The sequence below is a fragment of the Mytilus galloprovincialis genome, chromosome 9 (assembly GCF_965363235.1).
Source record: "Mytilus galloprovincialis chromosome 9, xbMytGall1.hap1.1, whole genome shotgun sequence".
NCBI classification, from domain to species: domain Eukaryota; kingdom Metazoa; phylum Mollusca; class Bivalvia; order Mytilida; family Mytilidae; genus Mytilus; species Mytilus galloprovincialis.
Genome location: NC_134846.1, coordinates 2,052,153 through 2,071,391, shown reverse-complemented (window position 1 = coordinate 2,071,391; position 19,239 = coordinate 2,052,153). Strand labels below are relative to the sequence as shown.

At 32.1% G+C, this 19,239-nt stretch overlaps 1 protein-coding gene across 1 annotated transcript; it reads right to left on the bottom strand.

Moving 5' to 3' along the window:
• Positions 1-3,357: 3,357 nt before the first annotated feature.
• LOC143044230 (TGF-beta-activated kinase 1 and MAP3K7-binding protein 1-like) lies at positions 3,358-17,363 on the bottom strand. The gene is made up of 7 exons (XM_076216161.1): positions 17,214-17,363; positions 16,322-16,458; positions 11,835-11,991; positions 11,156-11,242; positions 10,507-10,645; positions 6,895-7,123; positions 3,358-6,517 (listed from the first exon to the last, which is right to left on the bottom strand). Exons 1-7 carry the CDS (start codon positions 17,265-17,267, stop codon positions 5,671-5,673), a joined length of 1,650 nt encoding a protein of 549 aa, XP_076072276.1. The 5' UTR covers positions 17,268-17,363; the 3' UTR covers positions 3,358-5,670.
• Between the last annotated feature and the right edge of the window lie 1,876 nt (positions 17,364-19,239).

Here is a 19,239-nt window from a genome sequence, read left to right as displayed (position 1 = left end):
ATGTTGTTGTCTCTATACGCTTCAAGGATATCCGACCATAGATTCCGCTTAAACGAATGCTTTTAGTTGTTATTAAATACTTAACATGCGAGATCATCCGCCGTATTCTTTTTATTTTAAACTTTATTTCTCAAAACGGTTTCGGTGGAATTCACAAATTCGTAATAAAAATATATATTACCCTTACACGTTACACCATCAATTTTTTTAAACTCACTTCAGTTGAGAAAATCGTCTTTTTTGCCTGAAGTTTAAAAAAGATATTAAGAACTTTAAAATAAAGTTCCAAAAGAAATTTAGTCTAAAGATAGAGTATAAAATCTATACTATTAAACGAGAAGACCTCATTTTGTGTGTCACATCTCTTCTTTCCACAATAAAATAATCAACACGCCTCTGTGTCCTATAGGTACAGTGCATAGTCGCATTTGTCATATATTCATATGATTATTCAGATTGAGTTATTTTTGGAGAAAAACGAGAAAAAAGGCATCCGGATATTGTTCCGTCATTGGACGAAATTTTAAGTCAGATTAGACTTCCAGTTTGCGTTTTTCATTATACTTTGAACATACACATACTACGAATTAAGTGTATTTTCAGAATTTTATCTGCTATCATCAGTGGCGGATCCAGAACTTTTCCTTAGGGGGGCCTGACTGACCTAAAAGGGGGGCTCCAGTCATGCTTCAGTGATTCCTTATATAATCAACCAAATGTTTCCCACGAAACGGGGGCTCGCCCCCCCCCCCCCTTTTGCATCCGCCTATGATCATTTTCAAGTTTATTATCCACGGCGCACAGAGTTTATTAAATAAAGAGGGTCTGTACACTATATCAATGACCACCATGGATCGATTAGTAAACTTAGAATTGAAAGTAAATACACTTTATTTATATAGTAATGAATGTTCATAATATATAGATAAGCGCTAAAATTGATACCTTTTCTAAAATTCTCCAGTCATTAAATCTTTTACAAAATTCATTGATTACAAAAAATAGAATATGTGGTATGATTGCCATGTTGAGACAACTCTCCACAAGAGACCAAAATGACACAGAGACAACTATAGGTCACCGTACGGCCTTCAAAAACGAGTAAAGCCCATACCGCATACTCAGCTTTAAAAGGTCCCGAAATCACAATGTAAAACAATTCAAACGAGAAAATTAGCGGCCTTATTTATGTACAAAAAATGAACAAAAAACAAACATGTAACACATAAACAAACGACAACCACTGAATTACAGGCTCCTTACTTAAATGTTCACAACATACTAAATGTATGTTCATATTGAAATTGATAGAAACCAAAAATTGGGAACTTTAAAAATAAAGGTAGAGGGATAAAAAAAAACATTTTCCTGTCCCCAATAACCTATGACTTATGATACTTTTGCTGAAATCCTCCAGTCATTCAGTATTTTACAAAAAATTTCCAACAACACTTTACATACTTTAAACTCCGCTCTGAATGCCCGCGATTTCGAGGGTGTGTTCTATTTAAGACATAAGTAGTATACCGGTGTTCAATAGTTATAAATCATTTACTTTAATTAAATCCGAGTCTCAAACCAAAACTGAGGAAACACATCAACTATAATAGGAAAACAACGACACAACAGAAACACTTAACTGCTACAAAAGCAAACGCCTACAAACCTGAAAACGGACTTTTAGATGAAAGACGAGAAGATAAAAAGAATAAAAATCAAATTAAAAAAAAATACTGACACATATTTCCATATTTGCATTTGAAACTCTCTTAAAGAATGACAGTTTCTTAACGAGATTTAACAATAACTATTGCCAATCTAAGTAATACAACATGTAGACAGAGTTTTGTGTCCTTGATATGATTGACGGTATACGGCAATGATACGTTTGGTGATTATATATAAGGAAGTTGTAGGTCATATATGTGATCTGTATCGAGTAACTTACTCTGTGTAAATCACATCCCAGTGTTGTTTCTATGTCTAATTGGAATTGTCTTTGATTTTTGTATGTACTCTCCAGCAGGAGAATAATTATAAATCGTTGTGATGAATATGGAAATAAACTGGCTTATAATGACAATAAAACCATTTTTTAATGTTATTTTTATCTGTGTTATATTTGTTTGGCTTCGAATATTTATCCTAAATAAAGGCAACAGTAGTATACCGCTGCTCAAAAGTCATAAATATATTGAGAGAAAACAAATACAGGTTAAAAACTAAAACCGAGGGAAACATCAACTAAAAGAGGAAAACAACGAAACATCAGAAACAAAGAAGTGCAACAAAAACAAACGACAATGCCACACACAGAAACGAACTATAAGATAACAACTGCCATTTTCCTGGCTTTGTACAGGACATTTTAAGCAAACATGGAAGGTTGAACTTGGTTTTGTGGCAAGCCAAAATGCAAGCTTTTATGACAATGTTAAATACTAGTATATAACTAACATGACAACATTACATGACAAGAATTAAAAAAAAGTAAAAATAAATGCAAGACCATTGAGGACAGAGAAATACAAATAAACAATGATTTATTGACTTGAAATGTTATGCCTAGTTTCTAGTCAAGCAATGCCATTAATATTTCAACATTTGCATTTTACTTCCTATAGAAATAACATAAAATGTGTTTGATATCTCTGTGTCAACAGTTTATCCTAAAACAAAATTTATATGAAATGCTGATGGATCTATACAAATAGTAGATATTGTTCTTGTTAAATTTCTTACCTACTTCTTTAAACAAATAATAAAATGAGACAATTGAGAGCTTATCATGCTCTATGGTATGATTTTTTAAAGATCATATTTCAGTAATTCTCAATGGACTAGCAAAAGTGTACTTTAGAAGGTTGCTTAATAATTCATACACGTTCAGGACAAATCTAAGAACAATATCTTCAAATATACAAATGGGTTTAGCCCTTTTCAACTGATTTTTATAGTATGCTTTTATGTTGTAGTATTACACCATTGTCACATGTTAGATGAAGGTTTGCATGCCTTCAAACTAGTTTAACCTGCCACATTTTGTATGTGCCTGTTATTCATTGGTTTTTGTTAGTTGCTGTTTAGCATATTTTTTTTTTTCATTCATTAATAATGCCCTTTTTTTGTACATAAATCAACTTGTTTGAATCGTTTTACATTTGCATGTCATTTCAGTCCCTGTACATGTGTATAGACCTTACTGTCTGTGATTCAAGAAGTCACAGAAACAATATCCCTGTTTAAATGAAATCTCAGCTCTAAGAAATATTCAATAAACATTTAACCAACACATTATCTTCTTATCAATATAATATTAATATTGATAATGGGTAATACACAAAAAAGTTAATAACATAAGCTTTTTGAAATTTATTTTTAAAAGCACCAGCTCTTTACCATGTTTACTCTTGTTTCAAAATATCACAATTATTTCCCATTGCTTTCTCAAAGCTAAAAGTCAGTAATAAAAATTATATAACAAAGCAATGATATCATGTAAACATAAATATGGTGATTTATCAAAAACTTTGTTGATATAGTGGATTGCATTCATTCTTGTTTTATACAAATTACAAACTTATGTTTAATGGATATTGAGAAAGCAGCACAATTGTTTTAAAATTTAAATGTAATTGAAACTCATGGATGAATTATTGTGAATGATGAATTATGGTAATGTTCACTATTTATTTAGAAAATTCCATCATGTTCATATTCTTGCAAAAATTCTTTTTCAAAATGCTTAAGTAACCAAAATCTTATTAATATAATTACCATAAAAAAACTTAATTACAGACCTTTTTAATCAGTCAGGAGCATTACTTAAACAAATAACATTTGAAGTTACCTATACAAGTAATGTTGAAAACGAGGCTAATATTTTAAATATTACTTATATAGGTAACTTTTCTAAATATTTTTTGTATAGGTGTCCAACTATACAGGGTTTAATAGCTTTAGCAAATTTTCACAGTCATCTGGTTATTTTTCCCATGAAATATAAAATCTAATCTTTCTGAAACACTAATTGCCTTTCTGACGCACTTATCTTTCATATCCACGCTTTTGGGTCAAAGATTGGTCTCTTGGGACTATTAAAATATCATTTTCTTCAAAAATCTTGAAGGTAGACAGATATAAATAGATAGAAACGTGTGAATTAGTTAAGACTTGATGTTACTTATAATTTGTAACCCAAAACAATTACATATGTTCCTTAAATAAGTCTTATTACTAATTCTTTCAAAGGTGTATAAAATAACTTATTCAAGTAATATTTTTGTCATTATTTTTAAAGTAACCCTTTATCTCTATACTCCTCCTAGATCTAATAAATTCTTCATTTTATAATATAAAATACTGCAAATATTCATGAAAACTACATTTAGTCCACGCTTCTATTGAAATTTAAAATAACTCTATTGAGTAATTTTATAATTTTTTAAAACAAAAATTACCTATATAAGTAACTAAAAAAAATTACTTGTTTAAGTAATGCCCCTGACTGATAATAGAGACTAGTATTTTTCTAAATTAAATATGAAATTATCCTAGTGTGTACAGATAAATCCTGGCAACTAAGCTTCCATCTAAATAGATATAATCATATAATAATCTAAAGTTATTAAACTATATGTATTGCACAACAACTGAAAAATATATAGTCCTGTGAATATGAAGTAGATTGATCTCATAGTACATGGAAGTTATGATGGAACCATCAACTGTTTCATTTTCTACAGTCAACATTCTGAAAGATGATAGCCAAAATGTTGCCTCATCATATCTTTCCCTTCAACTTCTGTGATTGGCTATTTCAGAATCTGAAGAACCATGGGTAATTTCATTGTTCGTACCCCAAAATGAAAATAATGTCACATCATTTTCCATTGTTTATTACATCTTGAACCAATCACAACATTTTGGTGTACACTTTGAAAATATTACCCAGGATGCATTAGATTCTGAAACGGCAAATTCCTGAAGGTATTGTGAACATTTATCATAATGGTTGTGATTTTTAAAGAAAGTACAAAGATACGAGATTTATTATTGTGATAGGAAAATCTGAATACAAATGTAAACATCAAAAATCTGAATGCAAGCTCTAACTTTAGCAATACTCATCCAGCTGCATTAATAATCAATAGTTGTGCTCAATGTTTTATGTTTTGTGTACATCAAAAAGTGATGACAAATTCTGATTTTTTCAAACAATAAAGCCAGTCACCAGTCACATAAGGGTTTTGATTTCATGAATGCAATTATTACCCCAAAAATCTTGCAAAAGTATATCTATCTGTTACAGATCTCTAACAAAGTTTTGAAAAACAGTAATTTCAAATAATCAGACAAAATGCACTCTGTTTGTCATAAAGTTATCTAAGTAAAATGATTGAGCACTTGGGACTCTAATTTTTGTTATCAAATACAACAGATTGCCATGAAGTATATGAAAGTACTACTAAAAATTACATAAAAATTACGTTACTATCTAAATCATGTTATATTTTTGAAAAAAAGGCTTACTTATAAGTTGTCTTCCTGATTTGTAGTATTATTTTCATTTCAAACTGTATCCAACAAACAACCTAAGATACAAACACAGAGCTACATCATATATAAAATCTGTCAAGAAAACAGAATTACATCACAAAATTATAAATTTCAATTTTCTGGTCCAGACGTTAGTGAAGTCTCAGATTCCTCAGTAATTGTCTCATATCCAGATTTTGGATTGGTCTCTGCATTCAATGTCTCTCTCTGTGCTTCTGTTAATTCTGCAATTGCTTTATAAAAGTCTGAAAAATCAACATATGGTTCAATTTTACCGTCTTCATCAAGTTCTAGTTTTGCACATTGGTAAAATCGACTCGGAAACCTGGTATCTCCACTACTTTGTGTTGATGATTCTGTACTGGTACCTCCATTACTGGTATTTAAAGTGGAGTCAGGTAAGGTTGATGCTAGTGTACTGGTTGTGGTAAGCATGATGTCCCTCGGGGGTGACCTCTGTTTTGTAGGAGTAGGAGTTCCAGCTGGGGATTGGGAACTGCTGTGATCCGACAGTTCTATACTTATAGATGGAGTCAGAGGTAAATGACTCGGGATTCTTGCTGGAGTGGGTGGAGATAACGGATTATAAGGTCCAGTTCGGTTTGGTGAATTAATTGCATTTGCCAATGGATAATTAAAATTTCGAACCAGTAGAGTTATGTCCCCTCGCTTCTTACACAAACTCTTTATTTCTGGGGTGCCAGTCATATATGCATCATGATGCATTCTCACAACCTTGTCAACGACAGCCTGTGCCACACCGTGCAATGTGCCCTGAATTGAAAACTCTGCTGCCACCATGCGAGCCACTTCAACATTGACACGATCACACTGGATGGCATCTTGTAAGGCTTGATATAATCCATCTGACATGATAATCAGAAAACTAGAGGACTTGTCCAAAGGTATACCTCCATTAACATAGGGATCAGCAATCACTGGTTCCCTGCTTGCATCCCTGAAAAATAATTGAAAAGCAACTTCAGAATATTGATGATTTGTTATTAAATCAGCAGATTTATTCAATCCATAAAAATGATTAATCCAAAGTAGTTTTAAAATCAAAATAGGCCCAAAAGACAATTGCAGTTTTTGGAATTCATAATCTTTTTGTACCAGGTACATTTACTTAAAATTTTGTTAACTTAAAGTTTATTGTTCTGCCACATTTGATGTGCTTTAGCTTTTGATTTTGCCATTTGATAAGGAACTTTCCATTTTGAACCTTGCAATTCAGTATTTTTGTTTTTTTACTTTTTCTCAAATGAAAATGTTTATAAAACTATTTAAAGGGTACTTTTGTAATGAATGAAGTCCAGAACCAAGCATACATACAGCAATAGATCAATATCTTTATATCCTCCTTTCACATGATAATCTCCTAGACATCTCGTACTGTCAGAACTTCCTATCAGTCTATGTTGTTTCAGTTTCTCCATGTCTAGACCTAACAATGCCATCCTGTTACATTCCTCCTCATTGACTAACGAATGGTCCACTGACAACTGCATGACTCGAAGCATGCCCTCTTGGTCAGTGATGCATAGCAAGGCCCTTGTATCACCTGCAATAGAATTTGAAAAATGTCTGTCAAATTCTGTTGATACTTTGAATTCATTTATACCCGGCCATATTCCTTTCTTTCTTGAAGATTGTGGAATACTACAGACTTTTAGTTAAATTACTTTGAATGAATGTAATGATGATCCACAAAAATACATCAAAATAGTAAAATGTTCTCCAATTACAAAAAGTAATAGAAACAAATAAATACATGATAACCTTGAATACCAAATCTTTTTATTTACCACAAGAAAAACTAGAGGCTCTAAAGAGCCTGTGTCACTCACCTTGGTCTATGTGAATATTAAACAAAGGAAGCAGATGGATTCATGACAAAATTGTGTTTTGGTGATGGTGATGTGTTTGTACGTCTTACTTTACTGAACATTCTTGCTGCTTACAGTTATCTCTATCTATAATGAACTTGGCCCAGTAGTTTCAGTGGAAAATGTTAGTAAAAATTTACAAATTTTATAAAAATTGTTAAAAATTGACTATAAAGGACAATAACTCCTTAGGGGGTCAATTGACCACTTTGGTCATGTTGACTTATTTGTGAATCTTACTTTGCTGTACATTATTGACGTTTAAAGTTTATCTCTATCTATAATAATATTCAAGATAATAACCCAAAACAGTAAAATTTCCTTAAAATTACCAATTTAGGGGCAGCAACCCAACAACGGGTTGTCTGATTCATCTGAAAATTTCAGGGCAGATAGATTTTGACCTGATAAACAATTTTACGCAGTCAGATTTGCTCTAAATGCTTTGGTTTTTGAGTTATAAGCCAAAAACTGCATTTTACCCCTATGTTCTATTTTTAGCCATGGTGGCCATCTTGGTTGGATGGCCTGGTCACCGGACCCATTTTTTAAACTAGATACCCCAAAGATGATTGTGATCAAGTTTGGATTAATTTGGCCCAGTAGTTTCAGAGGAGAAGATTTTTGTAAAAGATTACTTAGATTTACGAAAAATGGTTAAAAATTGACTATAAAGAGCAATAACTCCTAAAGGGGTCAACTGACCATTTGGGTCATGTTGACTTATTTGTAAATCTAACTTTGCTGAACATTATTGCTGTAAACAGTTTATCTTTATCTATAATAATATTCAAGATAATAACCAAAAACAGTAAAATTTCCTTAAAATTACCAATTTAGGGGCAGCAACCCAATAACGGGTTGTTCAATTCATCTGAAAATTTCAGGGCCGAAGATCTTGACCTGATAAACAATTTTACCTCGTGTCATATTTGCTCTAAATGCTTTAATTTGGTTTTTGAGTTATAAGCCAAAAACTGCATTTTACCCCTATGTTCTATTTTTAGCCATGGCGGCCATCTTGGTTGGATGGCCTGGTCACCGGACCCATTTTTTAAACTAGATACCCCAAAGATGATTGTGGTCAAGTTTGGATTAATTTGGCCCAGTAGTTTCAGAGGAGAAGATTTTTGTAAAAGATTACTTAGATTTACGAAAAATGGTTAAAAATTGACTATAAAGGGCAATAACTCCTAAAGGGGTCAACTGACCATTTGGGTCATGTTGACTTATTTGTAAATCTAACTTTGCTGAACATTATTGCTGTAAACAGTTTATCTTTATCTATAATAATATTCAAGATAATAACCAAAAACAGTAAAATTTCCTTAAAATTACCAATTTAGGGGCAGCAACCCAATAACGGGTTGTTCAATTCATCTGAAAATTTCAGGGCCGAAGATCTTGACATGATTAACAATTTTACCTTGTGTCATATTTGCTCTAAATGCTTTAATTTGGTTTTTGAGTTATAAGCCAAAAACTGCATTTTACCCCTATGTTCTATTTTTAGCCATGGCGGCCATCTTGGTTGGATGGCCTGGTCACCGGACCCATTTTTTAAACTAGATACCCCAAAGATGATTGTGGTCAAGTTTGGATTAATTTGGCCCAGTAGTTTCAGAGGAGAAGATTTTTGTAAAAGATTACTTAGATTTACGAAAAATGGTTAAAAATTGACTATAAAGAGCAATAACTCCTAAAGGGGTCAACTGACCATTTGGGTCATGTTGACTTATTTGTAAATCTAACTTTGCTGAACATTATTGCTGTAAACAGTTTATCTTTATCTATAATAATATTCAAGATAATAACCAAAAACAGTAAAATTTCCTTAAAATTACCAATTTAGGGGCAGCAACCCAATAACGGGTTGTTCAATTCATCTGAAAATTTCAGGGCCGAAGATCTTGACCTGATAAACAATTTTACCTCGTGTCATATTTGCTCTAAATGCTTTAATTTGGTTTTTGAGTTATAAGCCAAAAACTGCATTTTACCCCTATGTTCTATTTTTAGCCATGGCGGCCATCTTGGTTGGATGGCCTGGTCACCGGACCCATTTTTTAAACTAGATACCCCAAAGATGATTGTGGTCAAGTTTGGATTAATTTGGCCCAGTAGTTTCAGAGGAGAAGATTTTTGTAAAAGATTACTTAGATTTACGAAAAATGGTTAAAAATTGACTATAAAGGGCAATAACTCCTAAAGGGGTCAACTGACCATTTGGGTCATGTTGACTTATTTGTAAATCTAACTTTGCTGAACATTATTGCTGTAAACAGTTTATCTTTATCTATAATAATATTCAAGATAATAACCAAAAACAGTAAAATTTCCTTAAAATTACCAATTTAGGGGCAGCAACCCAATAACGGGTTGTTCAATTCATCTGAAAATTTCAGGGCCGAAGATCTTGACCTGATAAACAATTTTACCTCGTGTCATATTTGCTCTAAATGCTTTAATTTGGTTTTTGAGTTATAAGCCAAAAACTGCATTTTACCCCTATGTTCTATTTTTAGCCATGGCGGACATCTTGGTTGGTTGGCCGGGTCACTGGACACATTTTTAAAACTAGATACCCCAATGATGATTGTGGCCAAGTTTGGTTTAATTTGGCCCAGTAGTTTCAGAGGAGAAGATTTTTGTAAAAGTTAACGACGCCAGACACAAAGTGATGGGAAAAGCTCACTTGGCCCTGTGGGCCAGGTGAGCTAAAAAAATATGTACAGGTTTTTTTTAAAAGTGTGCCATAAATAATTAATCTTTAAAAATGATAAATGCTTAAAAAATTTAGTTTTGATAATAGATCATAAAAGCAGAGTATTTGCGGGAAGCTGTTGTTTAATTTTTGGGATTATATTGTAGTAAATGAACATTTGTGAATTACAACAATTTACACGATTTAATCTAGTGGCTCAAAACTCTCAATTGTTTAAAAGAAAGACATCTTGTAGATTTCAAGTTTACTTTAAGCCCATGAGGAAATAAAAGTTACATAAAGATGCATCTGCCATAAGAATATAAAATCTCTAAGACTTCACTTAATACCCACCTACATTGGCCACAAATAATTTATTTTTATAGATAAGTGAGACTGTAGCAGTTGTCCCCCCAGATATTTCTTTTTCTAAGTTGTCAAGCTGTTTCATGGTGTCTGGATACTGTTTACAGGCTTCATAGTGACTGATACCCTGTAATGAAAATGAAATTATCAAGATAAGTAGATAACAGAAAAGAGCACCCAGCTTGCAAATTTTTACAACTCTCGTGAACAAAGTAAATTTTTCTTTTTCCTGTTTTAAATACATGTCTATTGCTTTTAATTTTACGTCCTTTATTACTTTAATTTAAACCAAAACTCTGTAAACCATTCTTCATGCAAGCGGCCATCAATTTTTGTAGAGCTATTTTAAGAATTACATTGTCTTTTATAACAAAACATCATTTTCAGGACGGTTCTATTAAAATGTATGTCATAAATGGTTGGGTCAAAAGGGATTTCCAATATCCCGAAACAATTTACATATTCTATTTAATAATTTTACCTTCATCAAATAAACATACAAGACTTTTTTATGTTCCACCACCCATAATTCATATTTTCATTTGTAACAGAAATGTTATTGTGGTGTCAAACATATTTCGTGGAATAGTCCAAATACCCCTTACTGAAATATTTTTACCCATAAAAGGATTTTTACCTCTGGTAGTTGTAACTGTATTGTGGTCTTTTCAGCAAAAATATGGTCAATGGATTCAAAGAAACTCTTTTCAACAGCAATAAAGGCCTGAAATCAAAACAAAACTCATAACTTAATGTTTAGTGCTTACATATAATAGCAAAAACTTGAAATGAATTACCTGTTTAACAATGTTTAAGAAACTAATTCCTTATGAAATGAATTACCTGTTTAAGAAACTTATCCTTATGAAATGAATAACTTGTTCAAGACATGTATACATTTTTTTTTAACTTATGAAATGCATATCCAACTTAAATACTAGTAGACCCCATTATCATATTTCCATGTGAGTATCATTATGAAAAAAACAGCAAAAAAATGTTCTTCTATCTAAACTTCAGCCTTTAATTTAATTGCTACCTATCAGGCCATAATCTTGGCGACAAAATGACAATTTAAGTTCAAGAAGAATTTAGAAAATAGCTAAAACTCACCTGTATAAGGGAGACAATTTGTGATTTACAAGTGGCACAGGTAAAAAAAACCATGTTAGATTTTTAAAATGATAAAGGACTGATACTAAGATCAACGATTACAAAATAACATATACAACAGTAACTTTGAATATCGTCTTGGTAGTACCAACAAACATTAATGCATTTAAAAGATCCATTGATAATTATATTGTATTTATTACCTGATAAAGTATTTCTTTAATTTCTTCATCAGTATTGTTGTTGTTCAGTTGTCCAAGAAGAAGTTCAGCTGGCATTCTCTGTGCAGCAAAGTTGGCCACTCGACTACCATCATGTCCATCAAAAACTCCATATAAAAAGCTTTCTGTATCTAGTAATCTATATCAATAGTAGAAAATTAAATATAATATAATATATATCAATATTATGCTTAAAGATAAAAAAATATATATCTTTTTGTCTCAACCATGCATCAACCAAAATATACTGTATTGGGTGATTTTCGCAGGTGTAAAATTCTGCAATTTTTACTGAATAAAAAGTATAAGAAATATTTTGGCGGATTTAACATAAAATAGAATATTATGTGGTATGATTGCCAATGAGACAACTGTCCACAAGAGACCAAAATGACACAGACATTAACAACTATAGGTAACCGTACTGCCTTCAACAATGAGCAAAGCCCATACTGCATAGTCAGCTATAAAAGGCCCCGATATGACAATGTAAAACAATTCAAACGAGAAAACTAACGGCCTTGTTTTTATATAAAAAAAAATGAACGAAAAAAAAATATGTAACACATAAACAAACAACAACCACTGAATTACAGGCTCCTGACTTGGGACAGGCACATACATAAAAATTGCTGCGGGGTTAAAACTTTTAATCAATACCTCTGCATGTACACTTTTGATTTGGCGGGATTTATTTTGGCGAATTTGTTCTATCTGCGAAAATAAGCGAAAATTTATACCCCATAAAAATGACCAGCTATACAGTACATGTATGTAGAAACCAGATGCTCCGCAGGGCACAGCTTTATACGACCGCAGAGGTTGAACCCGGAACGGTTGGGGCAAGTATGGACACAACATTCAAGCTGGATTCAGCTCTAAATTTGGATTGTGATTAAATAGTTGACACAGCATAGGTTTCTGACACAGAATGAATGTGGTCTAATGAACTTAAAAAAAAATGTTTGCCTTTGAGCAATTCACTATGCTGTTGAATATTAATCCTCTCAAAAAAATGTTTGAAGAAATTTTCTTTTTATTTATGAAATCTGAAATGAAAAAAATTGACCCTCCAATTTTTTTTTCACATCCCCATTTCCCTTATTTCAAAACTGATCTCAATTCAAATTTCTAATGAAGTTTGCAACAATAACTACTCATTTAAATACATCATAAAATATTAAAATGTAAAAAAAGTGCTTGTTATCACTGAATGGTAAAGATTGTTTTAATCTATCAGTTGGTAGTAAAAGTGAATATACATTGTATATTGTATAAAACAATGATTTAAGTTGATTCAACTACTATTCTGGTCAAAGAAAGATAACTCCAATTGAAATCCAATTGGAATTTCTTGCTATTGCACAATATTGTGCAATTAGATATTTCTTGCTGTTGTGGAATACTGTGCAATTGAAAATATTTGCTATTGCACAATACTGTGCAATTGAAGATTTCTTGCTATTGCACAATACTGTGCAATTGAAGATTTCTTGCTATTGCTGAATACTGTGCAATTGAAAATTTCTTGCTATTGCACAATACTTAATATAATAATTTTGAATCCTGATTTGGACCAACTTGAAAACTGGGCCCATCTTCAAAAATCTAAGTACATGTTTAGATTCAGCATATCAAAGAGGCCCAAGAATTCAATTTTTGTTAAAATCAAACTTAGTTTATTTTTGGACCCTTTGGACGTTAATGTAAACCAATTTTAAAACGGGACCAAAAATTAAGAATCTACATACACAGTTAGATTTGGCATATCAAAGAACCCCAATTATTCAATTTATGATAAAATCAAACAAAGTTTAATTTTGGACCCTGATTTGGACCAACTTGAAAACTGGGCCAATAATAAAAAATCTAAGTACATTTTTAGATTCAGCATATCAAAGAACCCCAAGGATTCAATTTTTGTTAAAATCAAACTAAGTTTAATTTTGGACACTTTGGACCTTAATGTAGACCAATTTGAAAACGGGACCAAAAATTAAGAATCTACATACACAGTTAGATTCGGCATATCAAAGAACCCCAATTATTCAATTTTTGATAAAATCAAACAAAGTTTAAATCTGGAACCTTTGGGCCCTTTATTCCTAAACTGTTGGGACCAAAACTCCCAAAATCAATACCAACCTTCCTTTTATGGTCATAAACCTTGTCTTTAAATTTCATAGATTTCTATTTACTTATACTAAAGTTATGGTGCGAAAACCAAGAAAAATGCTTATTTGGGTCCCTTTTTGGCCCCTAATTCCTAAACTGTTGGGACCTAAACTCCCAAAATCAATACCAACCTTCCTTTTTTGGTCATAATTGTGTTTAAATTTCATTGATTTCTATTTGCTTAAACTAAAGTTATTGTGCGAAAACCAAGAATAATGCTTATTTGGGCCCTTTTTTGGCCCCTAATTCCTAAACTGTTGGAACCAAAACTCCCAAAATCAATCCCAACCTTTCTTTTGTGGTCATAAACCTTTTGTCAAAATTTCATAGATTTCTATTTACTTAAACTAAAGTTATAGTGCGAAAACCAAGAAAATGCTTATTTGGGCCCTTTTTGGCCCCCAATTCCTAAAATGTTGGGACTAAAACTCCCAAAATCAATCCCAACCTTCCTTTTGTGGTCATAAACCTTGTGTTAAAATTTCATAGATTTCTATTCACTTTTACTAAAGTTAGAGTGGGAAAACTAAAAGTATTTGGACAACGACGCCTACGACGCAGACGACGACGCCAATGTGATAGCAATATACGACGAAAATTTTTTCAAATTTTGCGGTCGTATAATAAGAAGATGTGGTTTGGGTTCCAATGAGAAAACTCTCCATCCAAGTCACAATGTGTGTAATAAGTAAACAATGATAGGTCAAATTAGGGCCTTCAAAACAGAATCTTGACTCACACCAAACAGAAAGTTATACAGGCATGACAGAGTGTAAAACAATTCAAACTCATTAAGAGTGTTTTTATTAACTCATAAATGGTAATCATATCCATAATATATGTTTATTTATTGTTAAATCTGTGTTCTCCCAATGAATATCATAAAGTATCTGGTATATCATTGGAAATTGGAATTCCCTATGAATATCATAAACATGATAAAGTATCTGGTATATCATTGGAAATTGGAATTCCCAATGAATATCATAAAGTATCTGGTATATCATTGGAAATTGGAATTCCCAATGAATATCATAAAGTATCTGGTATATCATTGGAAATTGGAATTAAATACCATGTATCTCATCAAATGACAAAGGCTTTGAAGTGATGTAGAGAAGCTGTAATAACACCATTTAGTTATTACAGGGATACTTTTTTTCTGTATCTACATGTATCTAATGAAATAAAAGTTTAGTATACAAAGACGATAATAAGATAAATAGAACTTGTATACAATTTAACAAAAACAAAGTACATGTACATCTGACAGTGTACATAAACTAGAGGCTCTCAAGAGCCTGTGTCGCTCACCTTAGTCTATGTGCATATTAAACAATGGACACAGATAAATTCATGAACAATTGTGTTTTAGTGATGGTGATGTGTTTGTAGATCTTTCTTTACTGAACATTCTTGTTGCTACAATTATCTCCATCTATAAAGAAATTGGCACAGTAATTACAGTTGAAAATATTTTCTAAAAATTTACAAAAATTTGTGAAAATTGTTAAAAATTGACTATAAAGGGCAATAACTCCTTAAGGGGTCTATTGACAATTTTGGTCATGTTGTCTTATTTGTAGATCTTATTTTGCTGAACATTATTGCTGTTAACAGTTTATCTCTATCTATAATAATATTCAAGATAATAACCAAAATCTGCAAAATTTCCTTCAAATTACAAAAATGTACTAACTTGGGGGCATCAACCCAACACATTTTGTCCGATTTGTCTGAAAAATTCAAGGCAGATAGATCTTAACCTAATAGACAATTTTAACCAGTCTGATTTGCTCTAAATGTTTTTTGGTTTCAGAGATATAAGCCAAAATCTACATTTTACCCCTATGTTCTATTTTTAGCCATGGTGGCCATCTTGGTTGGTTGGCTGGGTCATGCAACACATTTTTAAAACTAGATACCTTAATGATGATTGTGGCCAAGTTAAGTTACATTTGGCCTAGTAGTTTCAGAGAAGATTTTTGTAAAAGATTACAATTTATGAAAAATTGGTAAAAAATGACTATAAAGGGCAATAACTCCTTAAGGGGTCAACTGATCATTTTGGTTATGTTGACTTATTTGTAGATTTTACTTTGCTGAACATTATTGGTGTTTACAGTTTATCTCTGTCTATAAAAGTATTCAAGATAATAACCAAAAAGGACAAAATTTCTTTGTATGTTATTTTTCTCTCATTACTTATCTAAGTTATACCCTTGACAAATTAAAGCTATACATTTGTACTACATGTACATTGTACTAGGTAAGTAAAATCAATTGAATTATACCTAAAATGAAAACTCCTGTCTTCAAATTCATGTTCTTCTTGTCTAAACCCGTCTTCTCTATAGAGTTGATTTGTTGAGAATCCAACCCCAGAAAGCTGACAAACAGGCAAGTCATCAGTCCAGCTCAATGCATGACCCTGAAAAATATAAAACAGAAACATTTGACAAACAGGCAAGTCATCAGTTCAGCTCAATGCATGACTCTGAAAAACATACAACAGAAAAGGTGACAAACAGGCAAGTCATCAGTCCATCTCAAAGCATGACTCTGAAAAACATAAAACAGAAAAGCTGACAAGCAGGCAAGTCATCAGTTAGCAATTTTTCCATAAGTAAAGGGGCATAATTCTAGAATGGTAACAGTAACACCATAAAAATTCATACTTGATCTGTGTTTTGTGGTACAAATGTAATAAGCATTGTCTATAAGTTGCATAACATTTGGTTGAGGCAAACTCAAACTTGTGTAAGTTAGAGAATGGAAACAAAAAAAATAACAAGTTTTACGTTTTTAAAGGACTTAAAAGGGGCATGTCTCTAGAACGGTAAAAGTGACACCCCAAATTACATAAGTGTTATTCGGTCATACATTTACATGCTACCCCATGTTTTAATATATTGCTAAAGTGTGCCCTCCCCTACATTGGAGTCATTTTGAAATATTCCAAAAGGACCCTTTCAAAAAAATATTTAGGTGGCAAGTTTACCAGCTGCGGATTCTTAACTTGGTACCGAAGTGGCTGGAATTCGTGTTGGGATGGCTAAGGAAAGGAAAGAGTCAGAGCCAGAGGCAGAACCCCTACCAGAGCCCTTCCTCTTCCTCATGTACACTTTGACATACACATAGATCAAATTTCCATAATCTTTGATTATTATAAAAGTAAAACCGTACCCCTAATCTAGGAGGAGACCCTACAGATCCGTTTGCAAGTCTAGTTGCAGCCATATCCCGTTAAATTTGGCAATGAAAATGAATTTCTACATTTTTTTTAAGAACGGAAGTTGTTATCATTCGGATTCTTTCCACAGGTGTTGCAAAAACCTAAAGCATTGCCCCGATATCAAATTACTGTTAAAAACCGATAGATAAAATTTAGCAAGGTATTATCACCACGACCTTCAATGAGTATCGAAGGCTCCGAAAGGGGGGGGAGGGGGGGCAGGAGGATTTTGAAAATGAATAACTCAGCCTTAATAATCACAAAAATAAATGGTTTGTTCTGTGGTAGTTTGAAAATAAATAACCTGACTTACAATGTATTGAAAATAAATAACTCAGCAGGTCTAATCGAAAGTATGAGATGGCATCAGATTCTTCATAAAATTTATCTTTTTTCCACACAAAAATCGGGAAACACTTCCCAAATCTTTTAACAATAAAAGTATAAATATTATCAAATATACTTGAAATGTCTGAAAATAGGTTTGATTTCACTTGAGGTATCTTTTCTCAGGAACACTTACCTCACTTTTATTACAGGGAAGTAACTTCATTGAGGCAAATAGGCTCATGTAGGAAATTTCAAAACCAAAAGCTTGTCTTCATATCAAATTGTTTTCACTGAAAGCTTCTTGCAAGAATCAAGTTCTGTTCTCCTTGGACATGGCCCCTGTTTTTCAATGTTTCTTATTTATTTGTCTTTTGTTCATTCTGTATTCTGTTAGTGTTGCATTCCTTTTGCAATTTAGTAATTTTGTTATTAACTTAATCATGAGTTAAAAAAAAAAAAACCAGTCACATACTTAACTATAAGAATTACATGTTTGCCTTATCCTACATTTTGGTCTTTTAATGTAGTCCCTATACCAAGGACGTATAACTAACATACGTCCTTGCCTATACACACTTAATTCTTACACTGAATCTACACATTTTGCTTTGAGACCAAAATATTGTCAAAAAAGATTAAAGCAGAACTTGCATTTTCAGATTTAGAAAAGGTCTGGGATTAACACCCAGAAAGCATGACTTAGCATCATTTGTTCGGTAGCTTCTTGGGGCTTTCAGCAGCATCAAAACCCTTCCAAAAAATGTTTGCCTCGACTCGCTGGGCGAAATATGTTTGGCAATAATTAATAAAAAGGCAAGTGGCAGCAAAACTTTAATACTGTGTATGTATGAAATACATGTATACGCAGTTGGCAAGATTCATTCCTGCAGAGGATAATGGTTAATTCTAATTAAATTAATGACAATGATTATACATAATAGTTACATGTATTATTTGTAACATGTATAATAAAATTCATTTAAAAATTGTGTTTTTAAATATTATAAATATAGTTGTGAAAATGAATAATCAGTCCCTTGTTTTAATGAAACTGAAAAATCTTGCTTCAACAGTGAAGAAAATAAATAATCTGTCCTCTTAGTTTACAAAAATAAATAACCGATCCAAAACAAATCATCCTCTCCCCCCGCCTCCCCCCCCCCCCCCCCCCGGCCAGAATATCATATATCTAATATTGATACCGAAGTAACAATAAGTACTAACTGTCTCTTTATTTTTATTTTTGGTAAAAATGGTAGTTTATATAACTATGCAGATGACAATACTTTGTCTTTTTGTACTCCAGACTTCGATTTATTAATTTCAACTTTGGAATCTGATTTAAAAATACTTATTGAGTGGTCCAGGGTGAATAAAATGCAAGCAAATCCTGACTTTTTTCAAGTTTTGTCTGTTGGCAAAAAGACCTTTGAAAAGAACCCATCTATACATATTCAAAATTCGAACCTCACTTGTGAAAAAACAGTAAAATTATTAGGCATTGAAATAGACTACCAGCTAAATTTTGATGTTCATATCAGCTCAATCTGTAGGAAGGCAATTAAATGTTTTAAAACGTTTAGACTCATTTTTGGATAGACTTAGTAAACCGTTACTATATTTCATACTTTTATTCTTAGTAATTTT

Coding starts and splice junctions, on each gene's coding strand:
- LOC143044230 (XM_076216161.1), bottom strand. CDS start 17,267: ATGGCTGCAACTAGACTTGCAAACGGATCTGTAGGGTCTCCTCCTAGA. Junction 10,646..11,155: donor TACAGTTACAACTACCAGAG/GTAAAAATCCTT, acceptor TTTTCATTACAG/GGTATCAGTCACTATGAAGC. Junction 6,518..6,894: donor AAAGATATTGATCTATTGCT/GTATGTATGCTT, acceptor ATTATTTTTCAG/GGATGCAAGCAGGGAACCAG.